Source organism: Lathamus discolor, chromosome Z (genome assembly GCF_037157495.1).
Source record: "Lathamus discolor isolate bLatDis1 chromosome Z, bLatDis1.hap1, whole genome shotgun sequence".
Lineage (NCBI taxonomy): Eukaryota > Metazoa > Chordata > Aves > Psittaciformes > Psittacidae > Lathamus > Lathamus discolor.
In genome coordinates this window covers 35,156,957-35,177,780 of record NC_088909.1, presented here as the reverse complement: position 1 = coordinate 35,177,780, position 20,824 = coordinate 35,156,957, and the positions used below count along the sequence as shown (strand labels likewise).

Sequence of the window (20,824 nt, the reverse complement as noted above, 5' to 3'; positions counted from 1 at the left end):
AAGGTCATGGGAAACTACATCAACACTTTCCTTTGGTGAGCCTGAAGCAGGGTCAGTGTGAATCTTGCTGATTCACAAAAAAGCAGAAAGCGCTCACATCAGCCTGCAACAGAGTGTGGAACGTAATCCCCATATGGAGGCTGTGTCACTACACAACATCCGGTGGTGCACATTTACATGCTCTCCATCCACCTCACTTGGAAAGAATGCCTCCTGCATTTTCACAGGCCTAGAGATTTTAAATGTATTAATTAGTAAGTTAGCCTTTTAAGTAATGAACTCCTGCATTCATTGTATGAAGCAGTAATGTTTTGCCAACATGGTCAATTTCAGTAATTTAATTCAAAGAAATTAATTTGCCAGAACCATAAACTGGGCCTGTGAACTTTCCTTCAAACCTTTCTCCCACAACAACAAAAGTCATAGATTTTGGTACTTCACTACTGTCAGTTTTGGTTTTTTAGCTTTCTTATCAGCTGAAGAAACAAAATTAAATCAAGGGAGTCTAGCAGGGCAATGTAAATTCTCAAGTGTCTCAGCAGGTGGCTCCCATGTATAAAACATAAGTCTTATACAAGTGTAATATAAAATACTGCAAAGAGGATTTTAAATATTTTACTTGTCTAAAACCCATGTATTTCCCAAAGGGAATTTTATATTTATACAGGTATTTTAAAGTGTTAAGAAACTTACCCCCATATTCTGCTCCCAGTCTCAACATTAAACGGATAGGAAAAACTTTAGCCCAGGGTATTTCCAGCTTATGGATGAGAACACCAAAAAGAAAAGGGTGATCTGGTAGAATCTGATCATTAAGTTTCTGAAAAGTTGGCGAAAAAAACAGGAATCCTCCATGCTCTTTGTTACTGAAAAAGTTTTCAGTAAAAGTAATGTTTTCCATATTTCTTATTAACCTTCCTGTAGAAAGAGGGACAGAGTCTTTGCACATATGGAGAATAATACATTAGTGTTCAGAAAACTATTCTGACACACAGTGGTCTCCCCACAGACTTGCAAGCCATAGGGTGTATCTCCCATCTTCCTGAAAGTCTTGACAGACATCTAAACCCACAGACTCAGTACTCTGTGTTTACTAACTAAATTAAGTTGACTATCAAACTAGGCTTCTCCAGACAAATGCCAAAAATCAGAAAGTGTACAATGTTCTGGCACACACCAGTGTGAATTTCATTAACAGACCTCAAATATTTACATACGTAAGAGTTTGGGACTTATAGAAATTAAGTGCCCTAAATCACAGACTTGAGGACTTTCACCCAGAACACAGACTTTCATCCAACACAGTATGACTAAGTAATAACAAAAAAAACCCTTCTACAAGCAGGATATTTACAGAAATATGTGAAACAGAGAAACTTAAGATTCTTTCCTTCCTGTTGTTGATTTGGAACCCAAGGCTAACACTCAAGTTTTTTCATAATCATTAGATACTTAAAATTCTTCAAGAAAAAGAGAATATTCTGCTTTAGAGATCAGCAAGAAGTTACTAAAAGATAGGCATTAAAATTACATACCTTTCATTGCATCCTTGTAGATGTCAATAAATAATTTGAGTATTTCACAAGGGAAAATCTCTTCATCTGGCAAACACTGCAACAGAATGACAATTTCTGCCTGACCCAAACCATGCAGTCCATTTGTTGAGAAGTACCAGCACTTTTCTGACGAATCTTTAATTGAAAAGATAGGTACCACAGTAAAGCTATCTTACAGCCAGAAAAAGAAATCTGGATTCAATGGAATAGTGCACTACTTACAAGTTATTAGCTTGACATTCAGAAGCAAGTTTGCATTTAGGATAAAAGTTAACGGATTAGGACCTCCTTCCACAAGAAGCAAGGTGATCTTTTGGCGAGATGGATGTTCGTCCACTAGAGGATCTAAATGAATTAACACCCAATTTAGTTCAACATGTCAACCACTCACCCCAGATCACAGCATATGAAAAAGACTGTCCCATCCTCCTATCTTAAGAGGGTGGTAATTATTCTCAAATTTATAATAGCTACAGATTAACCAATGAACAGTTTAGCCTGAGATTCCAGCAACATATAAAAATAAACCAGTAACTTATAATAAAGGTAGAAACTAGGGCTATCATTCATTTAGCAATTACTGACTAATTGTGCATGCAGTCTCCTTACCCATACTCCAGTACTGTTAGTTACCATCAATGAGCAGTCACTATTATAATGCATTTAAGTGATCAAGCATTCTTTTGATAATACGCTGATCTTGTTAAGAATGCATGCTCAATTATCCAGCAATCCAACATGCAGCAAATAAATGAATTACTAGAATTGCATTAAAATATAAACGATATACACACAAATTTGTATTTAGACATCTTGCTAAATTTTCTCAAAGTTTACCTTTTCCTTTTTCACCCACTGCAAGCAGAAGTGGTGGCAGTTTATCATCATCAGGAACAAGGCTGATCTCCTTGCGAACACAGTTCTCAACACCACACAGTGCCCTGTAACTTAAAGGACTAACAGGCACATCACTAGTAGTCTGATCAACTGAACTGGTACTAGTCTTCTCAGCTTCTGCAGCAGAACACTCTCCAGTTTCTAGAATTACAGATGTGTAACTATGTACCACCTCACTCTGGCCTAGAACAGCCTGCTGTGCATCATCTGAAGAAACAGAAGGACATAATTCCTCCATTTTTGCAATATTATCATTTTCTTCCTTCTGTTTTGGATATACGTCAGGTAGTATGTCATCTTCCTCTGGGTTTGCAGCCTGTGAAGAATAAATTGGTGAATAAAAATATATACACTCATGTCCCAGAAGAAGCTAAACTTTCATTACTAGCATTCTGAGAAGGAAAAACAGAGTTAAATTTATCAGAAATTCTGAAAATGCATCTCCTCTAAACAATAAGCAACCCACCAAATCTCTCCTGGATCTTCCTTTTTTCTTTTTTCCCCATCTTTAGGAGCTACCTAAGGTGAAGCTGCATCATTAATGTATTTGTTTGGCAACACAAAATTCCTATCAGAATGCTGCAGACTGGTAATTTTTGCATACAACAGTCAAATGCAAGACAAACAACAGTAAACCAAGTACCCCTCCAGGAATCTGTTTAGTATTATTGTTTCCCCACTCAGCTACTGAACACTGTCATCACTAATGTGCCAGCACTTGGATCAGCATTTCAGTACTGCAAATGTATTTCTAGTTCTCTACCATGTGCTAATAGCTGACTCTAGGATTTTACAAGTCTGATTAATTTATAGTTTGGAGTCAAAACTATGGTGCTCCCCCACCAAAGTGAACAAGGTATGAGCATAGGCACATTAGGATATGAGCTGTCACAAAAAAACCCCAAACAAAACAAACAAAAAAATCAGGATGTGCACTAGCAACTTTCAAGTATGTTAGACCTGCATCCTACCTCAATAGGGAAGACTTTGCATTGCAACAAGAAAAAAAACCTAACAACCCTACGCTTGCCCTGTAATAGTTCTCCTGGTATCCTGTTAGCTTCCAATAGGTTCTCTGTTTAGATGGTACACATGCCAGAAAAATAAAATGAGTATATTAAAAAACATAAAAATACACCAACCCCAAAATTAACACCCCACACACAAAACCATGAGTCACCTGGCCTCTAATACGACTTCTTCCCCAGGAATTCGCTTGCTGGTGTTTCATATCACTTTATACTTTTGACCCTCATAGCACCCTCTGCCAGCATGTTCAGGATAACGCGTTACCTAGTGGAGTACAACCTTTGTTCTAGAGCTGCAGCACGGTGGTTTTGATTTGAGCTTCTGAAGCTGCATGTAAGAACCATCAACAAATTGCTTCCCACTCACCTTGTCCATGCTGCTCTTAATTTTAGACATTGCCCATCTTTTGCAAGAGAAAATGCCTTACTCTTTCCTCAGAATGGAAGTCAGGCTTTACCTTTTGATTACTGCAACTTACTGCAGACCTTCCTTGTTCAAATGAAGTCACATTTACTATTCTTCATGACTTCAGGCTGATTTACATGCTATACATGCGGAAACTGCTCAGATCCTCAAACAGTAATGATCTGGTCTAGTTAATAGCTTTACTAATTTGTTTCAAAAACTATTCAGTGCTGTCAGAATCACAGAATTTATGTTACTGCCTGAAACAGTGTTTCAGAGTTGTTTTATTTTAAAGAGGCTCCAACTGAAGCATCCCTCCAAATCTTTCCAGAACAAACTCGTACTTCTTTGGACTTTTCTTGCCAAGTGCAACTACTTCAACACCACAAATACGATCTACTATAAAAAAGTCAATCCCCCTGTCAGTTCAGTTAACATTAGAAGCAATACACAGATATTGCTACCCTATAGCGTAGTACTCCAGGGCATTAAGCAACTTACAGTTAATCCAACCCAACAGGCAAACTATAGCAAGCCACTGAAAAAAAAAAAAAAAACAAACCCCACAAATCTCTACTATAATCATGTTGTTAATGAAAGGTTTAAGAACTATGACTTGAGGTTACCCTCACAGAGGTAGTTAATCAAGGGCACGTAGAAAAAACACCCCAAACTTATTTTGGGAAATTGTCTGCCATACCATTTCTAAAGCTCACATATATTACTAACCAAACATGGTCTTCTTTAAGTATGGTCTATATATGATTTCAGCCCAAGGATTTCACAGCCACCCCCCAAAAAATAATCAAGTATTAGTTCAGATTCCCAAAAGCTGTAAAACAGAAGTCATATTATGATACATAAGGGACCCCATCAATAGCAAGCAAAGCTATTTCAAGAGGCAATTCATGCACCTACACATGCTTCTTAATTCATACCATATGCATCTCTGGCAACTCAGGGTTTACTGGACTTAAGTCCTCTGATGACCTCCTTGCTCCAGATGAAAGTTTTGTTGTATCTGCCACTTCACCATTTGGTAAAATCCCATCTGCAAACCAAACTCTCCTCTGTTCTTTGGGGCACAGCCCTAGGACAGGTTGAGAAAACAACACTGGCTTCATATTATTGCACTGTTCTGAAAGCTGAAAGGATAAAAATTAAGCCACTTTTCCACCCAAATATACAGAGAATCAGTTTACTGGCACCAGCACAGGTAGACGGTTTGACATCAGCCAGGCTTCAGTCATGCGAAAAAAAATCTCATGCAAAAAACCCTCATACTTGGGAGAGGAAGCTGCCATGCTGTACTTAAATCTACCAATTCCTATATAAGGAAGTCAACTTCCTCAATCACCCCTCTGTAATAAGGTGAGAATGAAGTGCATTTCACAACTAAGAGATTAAATACTCTCTAAAAATAACTTTATCACTGTGTTTAAAACATTTATTTTTATTGAAGGTCAGATGTTTAATAGAAGTGGAACAAAGACACTACTTGGCCACTAATCCTTCATATTTACACAGAAAAGAATCCCTACTGCTCCCTAGCAAGTCTTCCCTTAGCAACTGATTTTTGCTTTTACTGCAAGACAATCAATGCAAGCCAGAGATCTTTTACACTATATAGAGGTTATTAAAGTAGTATCAACACACACACAAATATTACAACACAAAAGGAGGGTGATTAAAAAAGTAACATCCGTGTTAGACAAATGGAGACTTAAGACAGGCTTGATCAAACTCATACATAGCATGAGTATGAAATTCTGGGATATAAGAAATACTGGGAAATTCCCAGTAACTTTCCAGTGCACCAGCTGAGTTCCTTCACCCACCCCACCCCCCCCCCCCCAAAAAAAAGAAGCACAATACCAAGTATACCAAGTATGAATCCATGAGGTAATAAACAACTCTTTCCAAAGACAACCTGAAAGTATTAGATCTATTACACTATATTTACCATACCTTCAATACCAGGCTGCTTAAGTACTGGCGTAGGTAATGATGGAGAAGGTGAAGGACAGCTAGCACTACCCGGTATCTGAGCTTCCTCCAAAGGTGGAACAGTAGAACACTCAACGGAAACACCGGAATTTGGGCCAGGACCAGTTGGACTCATCATCCTTTCAAATGCCTGTGCTAAAAGGATGTGGTTAGTTTTTAAGATCTCACAGTCAATGCAATTTTGTATGCAATGCAGTATTATGGGTGGGGTTTGTTTTTTTATTTTTTGTTTTGTTTGGTTTTTAGTTTGTTTTGGGTGGTTTCTTTTTTGCAAAAGCAGTGCACAATTTGAGAGCTAATTACAGAAAATGAACACTCAAGCTATTGTACAGAAGGAAATTCTTGATTTTCTACTTGCACATTTGCCTAATTAATTTGTAACACACAAACAGACCTCCTTGCACATGTTGCTGCTGCTGCAGTGGCAACATTGAACCATGCGATCCCTGTACCTTGGTGCAAATACATATATCACATTTACCAAGTTAAACTATTCACGTGTCATATAAAAAAATCTGGTATGCTTTCAACTTGTTTAAGTATTAATGATCCAGACCTCCATTTTTCCTCATGTTTTCACAAGCATCCCTGCTTAGCTTTCAGTTAAGAAAAGGTCACCTTAAGATTCAATGCCTGTACTACTGTTATGACTTGTGAAAATATCAGGTCAGAAAGCTACATAAAATGGGCAAATGACATGTGAGAACAAGCAGGGGTACGGACTTTAAACACACAGAAGGCTACTGTGGTGGGAGGATGACTTTTTGCTAGACTCCTGCCACGGATGACCCAACAGCATAACTTTATGTTTAGGCTTCTGGAACCTGTTGTGGCTTTTTTGTTTGTTCGTTTGTTGGTTTTTTTTGGTTGTTGTTGTTGGGTTTGGGTTTTTTTGTTGTTGTTGGTTGGGTTTTTTGTTTGTTTTTTTGTTTGTGGGGGTTTTTTTGTGTGTGTTTTTTGTTTGTTTTTTTTTGTTGTTGTTGTTGTTTTGTTGGTTTTAAATAGAAAATAACCGGATTGCTACTCAAACTTTAACGTAAGAACTGAAATCCAATTAAGACGTACAACTATGGTCTTCCTCCATCCATCTCAGAAAAACATGCACCAATTAAAGTAACTGAAGCTCTTAAAAAAGAATGAAGGTTAAAGTGATGCTAGCTGTACCTATTCTTCTTTAATGATTACTGCAATTACTCAAAAAACCTTTTTACCTTTATTAATGTCATTATAGCAGCCAGTACACACTCTTGCTTCCTTTTCCATGTACTGTAATTTGCATTTTCGTTTGCAACAGGCACCACAAAAAACCTAAACCAGAAAAAGACTGAATTAAATATTACAGACAAAAATCACAGTATCTCCTTAATTAAGTTCCTGTTGTTATTTACTCCTTTTACTAAGAAGGACTGCATTACATAAGCATGCACACACGTTTTTTGAAGCATGGCAGCATAAAAAGAGCTTTATCATGTGTACCTTACAATACATTTCTGTTTGAGGATAAGGGAAAGTACTAGCTTAAAAAGTCTTTCAGCACATTCAGCTCTGGGGCCCACAACACAAGAGGGATGTGGAGCTGCTGGAGCGAGTCCAGAGGAGGCCACAGAGATGCTCTGAGAGCTAGAGCAGCTCTGCTGCGGAGACAGGCTGAGAGAGCTGGGCTTGTTCAGCCTGGAGAAGAGAAGGCTCCAAGGAGACCTTAGAGCTTCCAGTGACTAAAGGGGTTACAAGAAAGCTGGAGAGGGGCTTTTGACAAGGGCCTGTATGGACAGGACAAAGGGGAATGGCTTTAACCTGACAGAGGGGAGACTGAGATGAGATTTTAGGAAAAGGTTCCCCCCCATTCTCACAGAGAATGGTGAGGCGCTAGCACAGGTTGCCCACAGAAGCTGTGGCTTCCCCAGCCCTTGCAGTGCTCAAGGCCAGGCTGGACATGTCAAGTGAGAGGTGTCCCAGCCCATGGCAGGGGACTGAACTGGATGAAGTTTAAGGTCCTTTCCAGCCCAAACCAGTCTGTGACTCTGTGATTAAGAATCAGAAAAGCTCCACATTTTGGGCCAAATCACAAAGTCTGCTAACTCTGCTTCTGTCAAGGGTTCTTCCAGTCCCATTCCCCCGAACTGCACCACAAGCTATCCGTATCATCACTGCTGGAATTTGCCCATTACTTCTTTTGGACCAAAGCAATCCTTAGATGACTACAAACCAACCTTCCTTCAAACCAATCACACCCACATTACACAGCCAAGCACCCAGCTCTTGGCAACACTCTCTCGGCTGTGAAATGAAGCAGAATCTAAAGTTTGTTGGTGTGAGTGGATCTAAACACATAAGGCTGTGTGCCCACAAAACAGCTAAAACTGTATTTTTAATTATTTTTTTTAAGATCATAGATGGAAGCAGCTAGTATACAACTGTACAGCAACCAGAATACTTCCAAAAATATACGCTTGTTTGATTCTGAACCTTCTGCAGCCTAATATTGCAGCTTCTATCTTAATTTCTCATGCAGAAACTTTAAAAAAAATTAAAATATCCAAACTAAAACCCACAGCAAAGAGCAGCAACAAGGATGACATAAGTGATATTGAATGTATATTCTTATCAAGAATGATGAAAAGGATTCCAGGGTGCACCACCTATTCTGAAATTCACACATACTTCTGTTAATCCTGTAACTATTTTACACAAAACAGACTCAACCCCAGAATTGGGTCAGATTTGTTTTACTGCTTTAGTATTATCTCTGAAGATAGCTGTTGAAATCTCTCATTAGGGTTCAGATAATGGTTAAAACAATCCAGTCTCATACCTGCGAAGATCCATTCCTTAACCATTGATCTTGCAGTCTCCCCATAATAAGCATTACCAGTTTGCCAGGAAAGCCTTCTACGTCACAGACAACTGTCTAATCCAGAGCTCACTGTATCCCAACATATTTACCAACTCTGGTTCAGGAACTATGATGGCTAAGTAGGCTCCCCAGTTTTGTCAGAAAGAATAAGCATAGTTGCCTTTATGTTAGTCACTCCCTTCAAAGTATTTTAAAAGCTTGTTGAAAACTGATTTGAAAGAACAGAATATGCTCCTCTACACCAACAGGATATATATCCTGTTTTTAACTAGGAATGGGGAAAAAAAATGCATCTCTTTAGCCTGGACTACATCTGCACAATGCTGTTCAAAGAATTTAGTAAAACTGCTTTCTGCAAGAGTTCCCATAAATATCTGATGCTTTTCTCACTTTTCCTTTATGTTCTTTCAGGGTGATTTGCAGATTTTTAAAGAGTCCTGCCATTTTTAGCTATATGCAGACTCTAGAGTCAGATTTAGCCTTTACAAAAGGTATCTTCTAAAACCCTGCTCTGACAGAAGCCTTCTACCACTGACAGAGTTAATCAGGTGGAAAGAACACTTAGTCTCATGCTACTCTTAATTATCTTCAGGAGAACGAAGTGGATTAAAGGAAACAAAAAAAAAAAAAAAAAAAAAAAAAAACAAACCCAAAATCAAAACCAACCAAACAGTAGTGATGGTTGAAATAATATTATTACAAGAGAACTCCTTCAGGTAGGGAAAGTCACTGTAAGGACAGTAATATGTGATCAGGGTAGCACAAGAAAGAAACTATTCCAATTGCTTCTGCATTAGTGTTACAGTGTTACCCAACTGAAAATGCACATGCTCAGTAAAGATCTCAAGAATGTAACTTGTGAAGATTAATTGCTAATGAGTTATAATCCACTTTAGGGCTTCAAATGCTAAGTCGTACAATCCTTCAAAATAGGTATCCTCTTAAATTCCATGCCTCTGGAACCCACAGCTTAATTTTAATGCAGAGGAAACAAGAAGTGAAGACAAACTAAAGGGACAGGTAATGCAACAGGGGAAAATAAGATGAAGTTGAGGCTGCTGAGCAAAGAAATTGATCCTGGTTGAGCTAGGAAAAGCAAGGGTGCCACAGAAAGAACAACTCAACAAAGAAACTGTGAAGTTGTCTCGGCTCACAAATGCTGCAGATGGGAAGAAAAGCAGAGACCACTAACCTGACACCTCCCTCCAGCACAGAAGCCACAATTCACAAGTGTTGCCATTTTCATTGATAGAAAAAGCTGTAGGATCATGTGAAAAGTACAAAGTTGTCTTCCAGAACAGTCCACAAAGGATGACAGTGAATTCTTATCTGTTTCTCCTTATTTCCAAGTGGCTGAAAACACCACAACCCACAACAGGTCCACAAGGAAGTGTTTTAGGTTTCAGGTTTTTGTTGTTTTAAGACAAAAAGCTACCATTAAAGAGACACAGAGTCTTACAAGACAGAAAGTGAAGCTACTGCGCATTCAGAAAACCTATGGCAATTACAACTGCATAGCACCCAGTATCTGTAAAGTTCAGATAACCCATATTGCCTTCACTCATTCTCCCAATGAACATGCATGGTGATGCCCCTCCTAGTCTGTTCTTCTGCCAAAACCCCCTCTGTTAACACACAAGATCAACACCACTAACAGCTGATGGCTGTAAATAGAACTGTGCAATGGGGTACTTTTATCCCTTTCTCTAAACAAGGTGCAAGAATTTCAAAGCAAATGAAAAAAGGAACTTCAAGACAGTCTTATGAGTAAAATGAAACACACTGAAGAACTGTGCTTTAAACTGTTACCAAGCTTCAACAGGATATTCTGCCAAATGGCTAACTTCAATGACTATTAGGCTGTCACAATGTGAAGTTCTTCATTTTCTTAGCAGCCAAATTCAGACCTATATTTTAGTTCACTAAGCTTTGAATAGACATGGCTAGAAGAGGCATCCTGGGGAAAACCAGCCAACTTTCTCAACACTGGGGATACAAAATGTTAGTGAGTACTGACATTAGTCTCTACTTTACATCCTTATCCATAAAGCTTACTTTATGGATAGCGGATGACTAAAAAATAAGTTCACTAGTATTTTTAGTATTTCCATTTATGCACTAGCACAAGCATAAACCACAGCAGCTCACAACAGAATTCTGGATTAAAAATAAGCTTTGGTGTTACCCACTTACTGCAGAAGACCACAGGCTGAAAAAAGTTCTACAGATTACTTGCCGAGTTGGTGAGTACCATTCATGCTGTCAAAGTAGCACACTTTTCCCTCCCGAGATGACTCCCCTAGAAAATTATACATCTAAACACATGGGAGGACAGATTTAGGCTATAAATCCTTTGTCTTGGTACTGCTGTTACAGCTCCTGAAAGAATGCAATCTTTCCAGATTCATGGACAATGTTTTACAGCTGGTATAACCACTTACCCAAATTCAAATTGTCATCATCACCACCTCATTTTTTTTAAGCTTTAAGACTTAAGCTAAACTTAAAAGCTGTGTAAAAAGCTAATTCACTATGAGTACTAAGAAGTAGTCCACTGTCTCACCTTCCTTATTCCATACAAAAGATATCAATCCAGTCAGGAATAGAAGATACAATAAGAACTTAATTATGTTTTATGTAAAGTCATGCATTTACTATATCAGTCTTTTCCAACAGTCTTTAAGTTTCTGTGAAGATATATAGAGACATATACATATATACATATTATTTTTAAATACTTTAAGTCTAGAAAAAGATCTGTCAATACTCTTCCCCTTCTGTACTTTGGTTATTCCTAAATCAGGATTAATTTACTTTCAGTATCACAGGGCCCCTCTCCAGTAACTCACCTTTCCACATGCACGACAGTGGTGCCGTCTTTTTGTAAAGGTGAACTTCACTTGGCAGTTCATGCAGTTGGGTGCCTCTGAATCAGGAACCCACAATGGCTGTTTCCAGGACAAAACTGCAGGTATTTTAAGTGATTTCACATTTTCAGATGTTGGGTTTCCTCCAGCTTCAGAGCAGCCTTCCCCAGAGCGCTCAGGGTAAGGATTTTTACCAACCTGCTGGCTGGTGCCTGAGAGGGGAGCTTCTGGGATAACAGAACTGGCTTCCTGATTCTCCCTCTCAAGTACATCTGTTATTTTCTGTTGTCTTTGACCAACAGCTTTGTGGGAAAGGCCAAGCAACTGCTTTGGTCTTGCACCTTCAGTATGAACACTAGGAACTAGTGCTTCACCACTGCTCTCAGTCATTTCCTGACTACCAGACATATTCTCTTCTGTTGCAGATTCCGATTCGCTGGCAGTAAGAGATATTTCAAGATTATCACTAATGCTTGTTTTCTCTTCCAGTTTTGCTTGCATGTGTTCTTCAGTGAGCTCTGTGAAATCCAGGTTGTTCACATTTATTATATTCCCTTCATCTGCATCAGCTTCCATTAAGTTACTATCATCATCTGAAGACTTCAACACACTGGATTGAAGACTTTGTCCGTACAAGAAATCATCAAGCTCAGCATCACTTATTAGAGTATCGCTTTTAATAACTTTCTCCTCCACAGTAAAGTCAGACATAACTGGGCTCAGACTTTCACTGTAATAAGAGTCTACACCAACACCACATAGCTCAGCTTCATAGTCTAGGAAGGCAGAAGCAAAAGCTTCAATTTGCTGAGAATCACTGTCATCAATTACATTTTCATTATTACACCTCTCTTCATCTGTACTTTTTTTCACAATGCTTTCATGGATTTTATCTACATACACTTCTGGTTCACTCAAGTCAGCATTTTCACAGGATTCCCTACCACAGAGATCAGTTTTAGACATTCCAGCATGAACAGCTAAAGTATCACTAATAACCTCAGCCACATTTTGAGGTAAGGGAGTAACTTTTTCATCTGTTACAACTAAAGAACCACATATAGATACCGGAAGTGGAAAACACAACAGCGGGGTCTGGATATCCTCAACTGAAATACATGGAGTTGAAACACTCTTTAGTATTTCATTGCTATTAAGTTCTTTAGTACCTACATTCTCTTCTATGATTTTCTTCTCCAGTTCTACTTTAGCTCCTGTTTCAAACGAGGAGCCTCGTAAAACACCATTTACAGGTAATGCTGCATGGCTTTTGTGCAACTGAGGGCTCCCTGGCAGATCTGAAGGCATGGATTCAATACTGGTCTCATCCTTTGAGTCTACCTTTTCTGTAGCATCTCCTCCATACGTCTCTTTGCTTGCTGCAGAACCTGCGCTTTCATCTTGTGGTTCACAGATCAATTTTTCATATGCTTTCTCATCTTCAGGACTGTACACATTTGAACCCTGTAATGTTACACGTGCTGGATCAAGGCAAGCAGTTTGTTCAAGCTGCTCAGATACTTCATTGCACTTTACAGATTCTGTCCTGTGTTGCCCATCACATGGAATTGAGATCTTTGCTGCAGCATAACTGTCTGATTTTAAAGCTAAATTATTAACCTCCTCTGTTTTAAGACATCCCAATTCCTGTAGTGTTGAGCTCCCATCACTCTGCTCTGTACCTGAAACACTGCTGCCACCAGCTGATGACACACAAGTAGGAACAGGTATGCAAGATACACCAAAGCCAATCAAGCTTTCACGGTACTGGAAGTCATCTGGCTGCAACTTTTGAGTATCTTCCTGAGCAGCCACTGAGTGGATTAAGTTACCTGTGTCATTAACCAGATCACACACAGATACGCTGCAACTTCCCAGGTTTGAAGCCTGAATTTCATTTAAGGAACTGCTGTCCACAGTGGACAAAAGATCAGGTCCAGAAACACTCTGTTGCTTGTTTTGTGGTGAGTAACTTGGAAGCACTTCAGGTGGTCCAAGGTGGCTAGCTAGAGAGACCTCTTCTGATGCAGTACAACTGTTAGCATTCTCTTGCAGTTTTGGTGTTGGGTATACATGTTGTAAGCAATCCAGAACTGAAGAAACTGAAGACAGCGAATGGTGTTTTGAGTCATACGCATTTTGGGGTGTTCTGTAGCAGTCATATTCACCTGTTTAAAGCAAAAAGAAATAAAAAACGAAGTGTGTAAAACTCCTGTCTCTCAAAGTGTATTCTCTCTAAATCCCATCTTTTGACGAATACAAGCTTTCACTTGGCATAGGCTACTTTCAAATTCCATGGTAACAGTCATCTGACCAAAAACACTCTACTGGAGAACAAGGCAGTGCAGGAACTAACCTGTATTCTGTTCAAATTCATCGAGTAGTTTGTCCAAGTCACAAACGGCAGCTTTAAAGTAACTGTCCATTCTAGACACAGTTCTAGTGAAGTCTTAGCCTTCTTAAACCTAAAAAGAGAAACAGAGAGACTGTTGTGGTCTTTCATCCACACCACTTTGCTGTTTACGAAGTATTATTATTGGAAGACAACTTATATGAAGTATTCTTTTCCCTTTTTAATAACACTTTCACCTAGCTCCATGCGAACAAAATGCAAGTACAAAATGCAGCCGAATGCAGATACTATGGCATTACGATGTCAAAAAGGTCAATACCAGAAGGATTTGCTAGGATTTGCTAGGATTTGCTAGTTTGACTCCCCATGTTTTATGCCATACAGTTCACATGCAAAGCTCCCCAAAAAGGGCATTATTGCCCTTGAAGCACAAGTGAACTGTTTAAATAAATGATGCCCATATAATCTTAGACATTTTTTAATTAAGCTGGCAAATGAAGTTGCTAAGCCACTGTCCATCATAATCTTAAAATCATGGCAGTCAGGTGAAATTCCTGACAACTGGAAAAAGGTAAATAGAACCCCATTTTCAAGAAGGGGAAAATGGAAAACCCAGGGAATTAGAGACCAGTCAGTCTCACCTCTGTACCTGGCAAAATCTTGGAGCAGACTCTCCTGGAAGGCATGCTAAGGCACATGAAGAACAACAAGGTGGCTGGTGACAGCCAGCATGGCTTCACTAAGGGGAAATACTGCCTGACCAATTTGGTGGCCTTCTACGATGGGGCTATGGAACTGATGGACAGGGGCAGAGCAGTTAACCTCATCTACTTGGACTTGTGCAAAGCGTTCTCGACGCTTTCCCACACGACATCCTTGTCTCTAAATTGGAGAGACACGAATTTGATAGATGGGCCACTTGGCAGATAAAGAACTAGCTGGCTGGCCTCACGCAAACAGTTGTGGTCAACGGCTCAATGTACAACTGGAGATGGATAACAAGTGATGTCCCTCAGGGATCAGTGTTGGGACCAATACTGCTCAGCATCTTTGTTGGTGACCTGGACAGTGGGATTGAGTGTGCCTCCAGCAAGTCAGCAATGACACCAAGCTGTGTGGTTCGATTGATATGCTGAAGGGAAGGGATGCCATCCAGAGGAACCCTGACATGCTTGTGAGGTGGGCCAATGCCAGCCTCCCAAAGTTCTGCAAGGCCAAGTGCAAGGTCCTACACCTGGGTCAGGGCACCCTCAGGCACAGCTACAGGTTGGGCAAAGAAGAGATTCAGAGCAGCCCTGAGAAGAAGGACTTGGGGGTGTTGACAGACGAGAAACAGAACATAAGCCAGCTTCAGTGTGTACTTGCAGCCCAGAAAGCCAACCGTATCCTGGGCTGCACCAAAAGGAGCGTGACCAGCAGCTCAAAGGAGGTGATCCTGCCCCTCTACTCTGCTCTTGTGAAGCCTCACTTGGAGTATTGTGTGCAGTTCTGGTGTCCTCAACATAAAAAGGACATGGAACTGTTGGAGCAAGTCCAGAGGAGGGCCATGAGGATGATCAGGGGACTGGAGCACCTCCTGTATGAAAACAGGCTGAGAAAGTTGGGGCTGTTCAGCCTGGAGAAGAGAAGGCTGCGTGGAGACCTCATAGCAGCCTTCCAGTATCTGAAGGGGGCCTGTAGGGATGCTGGGAATGGACTCTTCATTAGGGTCTGTAGTGATAGGACAAGAGGTAATGGGTTTAAAGTTAAACAGGGGAAGTTTACATTAGATATAAGGAAGAATTTCTTTACTGTAAGGGTGGTGAGGCACTGGAATGGGTTGCCCAGGGAAGCTGTGAAGGCTCCATCCCTGTCAGTGTTCAAGGCTAGATTGGAAGGAGCCTTGGGCAATATGGTCTAGTGTGAGGCGTTCCTGCCTATGGCAGAGGTGTTGGAATCAGATGATCTTAAGGTCCTTTCCAACCCTAAATATTCTATGATTCTACAATTTCATGCTTTAAGCTGCAATAGGAAGCACAAAACACATCTTTCTTTCTGACAACCAGCTCAACATTGAGCATATGAACGTGACACTTGAAGAAGTTCTCTTAGTTCCCAAGCTATGCAAACAACCTCAATTTACTGTCAGCTATGGCCAAATGTTTCAGATAAGATGAAATGCAGGCTAAAATTTAAAACACATCAACAACTATAAAGCAGAAAATGAACTGAAATATGAGGAAGTTGTCTTACACAGAGCTGCAGTGTGTTTAAGTGGGCAGAGGTCAGTACTCCTCACCCACAATGATCAGTGAGCTGCCTTTAAATCTTCTTATACCTTCCTCCAAGGCCAGGGAAAGAAAAAGATACCCAGTATGATAGTCATCATCTCTATTCTACACAAAGCCCATTACGAGTCATAAAATAATAATAATTTAAAAGCCCTCTTTTAAAAGACATACCAACTCATCAGAAAGCTATTTATTAATCACATTTGCTACTGCAAAACATCCCATTTAATTTGTTTAATGAAGACTTCCAGTAACCTAAGGGTATGCCTTTTTGGTCACTCTGAATTGTTTTTCTAATTCCTTCTCTTTTTCACAACTTAACACTCATATTGTGCAATTTGCAATTACCTATAACTTATAATCAAGATGTCATTTACACTTCCCTTAAGTAAACTCAAGGGACTTAGATCCCTTTATTTTCTGCTCTGAAGGTCTGTCTAGTTTTCCTTCTAATCAGTGCACTTAGTCTCTGCATTGGCTGACTTCACACTCCACCCCATTCACTGTACTCTCACCACCTAGTACTGTTTCTTCTCAAAGCTTAGAGCCCAAACAAATACTTAAATTCTCTCATGCCTCTTATGCCACCCTGTAGCTGAAGATCCAGATTACTTCCTCCGATGAGGTGTAAGGTCTCCTCTCACTCAATGGTTCAGATCAGGTCCATTCACTTACCACCCCATTAATACACATGTAATAGGAGTACTTTAAGCTAACATAGAACCATAGTTCAAATAGAGACTATCAAAGGGTAAGAATGATGAAACAACTAGCATTCATCACCACATGATGCAGTATTATGTGACCTTATATAAGCAAAAAATAAAGTCTGAATATACTACTGTATTATCTCCATGGCCATGAGTTAGTCACGCCAAAGGTGTTCAGCATGCTGCACCATAAATCATCTTACACAGCTACCTAATGAGCAAACAGCCGCAAGTATGTACTTAATGCCATTTCTCTTACACTCACTTGAATATGGTTCTTGCTCATAAAATAATCTCATTTCATGACCTCCTGCAAGTGAGAAATTATAATTCGAAACAGAAGTTATTCCAATTAAAAGTCTACAAGGTTAACAGCTTCTGGTGATCCATTAAGAGACATTACAGAACAGATCCTATCCTTATGCGTTTATTTATGAACAGCAACAAAACTGACAGTAAAAAGTCAAACAGACACAAAAACCTTGAAATACTTAAGGATTATGAGAAACCTAGGTATCAAGAAATACATAAGGCTGATTTTTATTCTTCATAGCTATCCCCCTATGGAGATAGGCTGAGAGAGCTGGGCTTGTATGGCCTGGATAAAAGAAGGTTCCAGGAGACCTTCCAGCAGCTTCCAGTACCTAAAGGGGCTATAAGAAAGCTTTAGAGGGGCTTTGGACAAGGGCCTACAGGGACAGGACAAGGGGGAATGACTTTAACCTGACAGAGGGGAGATTGAGATGAGATCTTAGGCAGAAGTTCTTCACTGTGAGGGTGGTAAGGCCATGGCACAGGTTGCCCAGAGAAGCTGTAGCTGCCCCATCCCTGGTAGTGTTCAAGGCCAGGCTGGATGGGACTTGGAGCAACCTGGTCTAGGTGGAAGGTGTCCCTGCCTGTGGCAGGGGATTGGAACTGGAGGAGCTTTAAGGTCCCTTCCAGCCCAAACCAGTCTCTAATTCTATAATTTATTACACAGGTTGTACCACTCAGGTACAACCTAAGCTACAACTAATGTGCAGACCAAAAGGGGTGGTCATCACAGGCCCCTCATGACTCTTCAGGCACACATTCCCCAGGCTTTTGTACTGGCACACATTCTCATCCTACAGGAAGCCAAGAGCTAGAATGATAAAGTCATATACTTTAGAGAGAGAACTAAGTTAGCTTTCTGCTTGTTTCTTCACCAAAACAGGTCTCCAAAGCAAAACAAGCATCAACCCACAACAAGGTCCTGGCAAAAATCTGTGACTCCATCTGCTGCACTCGTAATTACCTACACAAAACACTGAAAGAGTTACAGATCTGCAAGTTAAGCTCCCAATTTACTGCAATCAGAATTTTGAGCATTTTTAAGATCAGCAATTTATTTATTTTTTTAAGGAAACCCTTAATTGTTACTGAAGGAATCGAACATAATCACTAAGAAATTAAAGATGTCTCTGAAACAACTTTCATTCAGGTTTCTCAATGATATCAGAAGCTTTAATTAAAAAAATAAAATTAAAAAAAATCATTTCAGAAAATATACTGAGGAAAGTAACTATTTCATTTATCTTGCACTTAAGAAAACCTAGAGATTATCCACTATTTTGCACTCTTAAGTGGCACAAGACAAATTTTGAATTAAACATGTATGCATTATTACATTGTAATGCTGAACAGATAGATTAGAAGGATGAATACCCACTGTACACTGTTGGCTCATTGTCTTCTCTGAAAATGAAAGAACTCAATGAACTGTAGAACTGAAATCATATGCAAATATTTACATATTTAATACAGATTCAATCATTTCTACAGACAGCTCAGAAAACTATCGCAATACCTCAGTCTATTGAGCCAATAATGTTGTGACAATCTACAGTTTTGAACTAAAATAGTTCCATTTGAGTTAGTAAAGCATCTTGAGCAGCTAACATCACTTTGAACAACTATGATATTATTCCTATAATTTCATTACTCTTTTCATGAAGTGTTTTACAGGTCTTCAGCTTTTTCAAGAAAAACAAAGTGAAACAAAAAACCCAACAAACACCCCAAAACACAACAAAATCACCTTCATCCCCAGTGGGGGATAAGCAGAAGCTCCCTACCTCTCTTGAAACTCTCTGTCCAGAACCCATGTATCTGCATCACCAAAGAACTGTAAAAGCTTCCTGGTTTCTTATGTGGCTTCAAATCCTCTTTCAGCAGCAAGACCAAGTTTTATTTTTTGCTCCCTAGATTTGCCTACAGCCAATCCAAATATTTACATTAAACAAGGAACAGGTTAGAGCTGTGAAAAAGCTCTAGTGATATGTTTTTACTAAATGGCTGCTTGTTTCCCTGACCAAAAGAAGTCTGTAGAAACCATTTGTTTTAGAAAACTACATTTGTTCTGAATATATTAAGAATTATACTTCTAACAATCTGAAACCAGCAGCACCATCACTGTGTTTAAGCAGGTAGAAATTTCAGTGGAAGAAACACCCACCATTCCCCCCACCCTCAATTCTACGAAATCATAAAAAAAAAAAAGCAAAGGACTGAGATGGGAGAGGGAGATTATTGTTCTGTATGGGAAAAAGGAACAATGCTGGGGGTGGAAAAGGAGATTAAAGCTGCAGATGTCTCCACTGAAGGTTTTAGATAAACTGTTTTGTAAACAGCTTGTCCCTCTACTGTTCCTTACATCACAAGAGTTAACATCTGCTCAGCGACTCTGCACAGAGCAAGAACTGACCTGGGTTTAATAGAGCTTTTCCTTAGTTATTTTTCATCCAGATGAGTTCCTCATGTAGACATATAAAAAAGCATGCCAGCACACCACAAGGGGCAATGCATGAGCAGGAAGAAATCAGTACTGAAAAGCACAGGGAAGCTTAACCTGCATGTGCAACAGCCACCTGGCATGACTTAAGCCAATATTCTCCTTGCTGCTGTCACCTCCTACGCGTTTAAAGGCATGGACCTTCTGCTGACTAAATAGCATTATGTGTTGACTTCCGAACATGGTTTTTTGAGTTCTGAATACACTGAACTCTCTCAAAATCGGTTCACATATTTTTTATTTTTTAATAAGCTATTAAATTGCAATGTTCATAACTGTATCTGAGGCAACAGTGCAGTGAGACATACAATCTGAGGCTCTTAACAGCTCCATTGTATAGATTTTTTTCAAAGTAGAAAGGTTTAAGTTTTAAACAATGTTTAAATCACTGTCTGTGATATGCTTTAAGGTTAAATTCAATATTTATGTGTGAGGAGACTTGAAAATAAAATACAGATCATTCTCAAAAAGGGTGAATATAATCAAAGCTCAAAATTACCATAAGACAACAATAACAGCTACTACATCTACTATCTAATATTGTAAAACTCAGTTTAAAGAGCAAGATCCAAGAAAGATTTACTTCAGAAAGTCAAGTGTAGATAGGGGGATGCAGTTACGGTTAAATGATGTAAGGCAGTCTAGTTCTAGAGATTCAGTTTCATGGATTACTGCACCGAACTGAGCTAATTAGGTCTGTTATTTCCTTATGACCAGATGACTGCCTACTGTATGAGTAAACTATGCAGCCGGATGTCAAAAGAATACTGGCGTGCTCACTTACTACTTCTTCAGCCAGAAACAGACTGAAAACAAAACATTAAGGAACAGAAAGAAGTCATGCTGTGAATATTTTATACCATTACAGGTCATAATTTCTGATCACACAATCTGTCCTTATGTGCATCTTGCTCCCTTAAGCAGCATCTCATCTCATTTGAAGAACAGAACACACTGATCACAAGGGCTTCTAAGTACACAGGTTAGCAAAAATCCACTTTTTTTCTTTTCCTAATCAACAGTCAGCTCTGCTAACTTCTGCTTGAGGACAGAGTAGTACTTTT

General features: G+C 39.5%; 1 protein-coding gene across 4 annotated transcripts in view; it reads right to left on the bottom strand.

The window, feature by feature from the left end:
• The window catches only part of ZFYVE16 (zinc finger FYVE-type containing 16), a 34,070-nt gene that overhangs the window by 9,595 nt on the left and 3,651 nt on the right, over positions 1 to 20,824 (bottom strand). For 3 of the 4 annotated variants that reach the window (XM_065662199.1, XM_065662200.1, XM_065662201.1), the window contains exons 2-10: positions 13,972 to 14,080; positions 11,598 to 13,783; positions 7,106 to 7,202; positions 5,856 to 6,029; positions 4,826 to 4,977; positions 2,394 to 2,769; positions 1,779 to 1,901; positions 1,536 to 1,691; positions 694 to 918 (exon numbers count right to left, since the gene is read on the bottom strand). In XM_065662199.1, the coding sequence (XP_065518271.1) occupies positions 694 to 918; positions 1,536 to 1,691; positions 1,779 to 1,901; positions 2,394 to 2,769; positions 4,826 to 4,977; positions 5,856 to 6,029; positions 7,106 to 7,202; positions 11,598 to 13,783; positions 13,972 to 14,041 (3,559 nt within the window). In that variant the 5' untranslated portion in view covers positions 14,042 to 14,080. The remainder of the gene's footprint in view (positions 1 to 693; positions 919 to 1,535; positions 1,692 to 1,778; positions 1,902 to 2,393; positions 2,770 to 4,825; positions 4,978 to 5,855; positions 6,030 to 7,105; positions 7,203 to 11,597; positions 13,784 to 13,971; positions 14,081 to 20,824) is intronic. The other variant, XM_065662202.1, reaches the window with a different exon arrangement.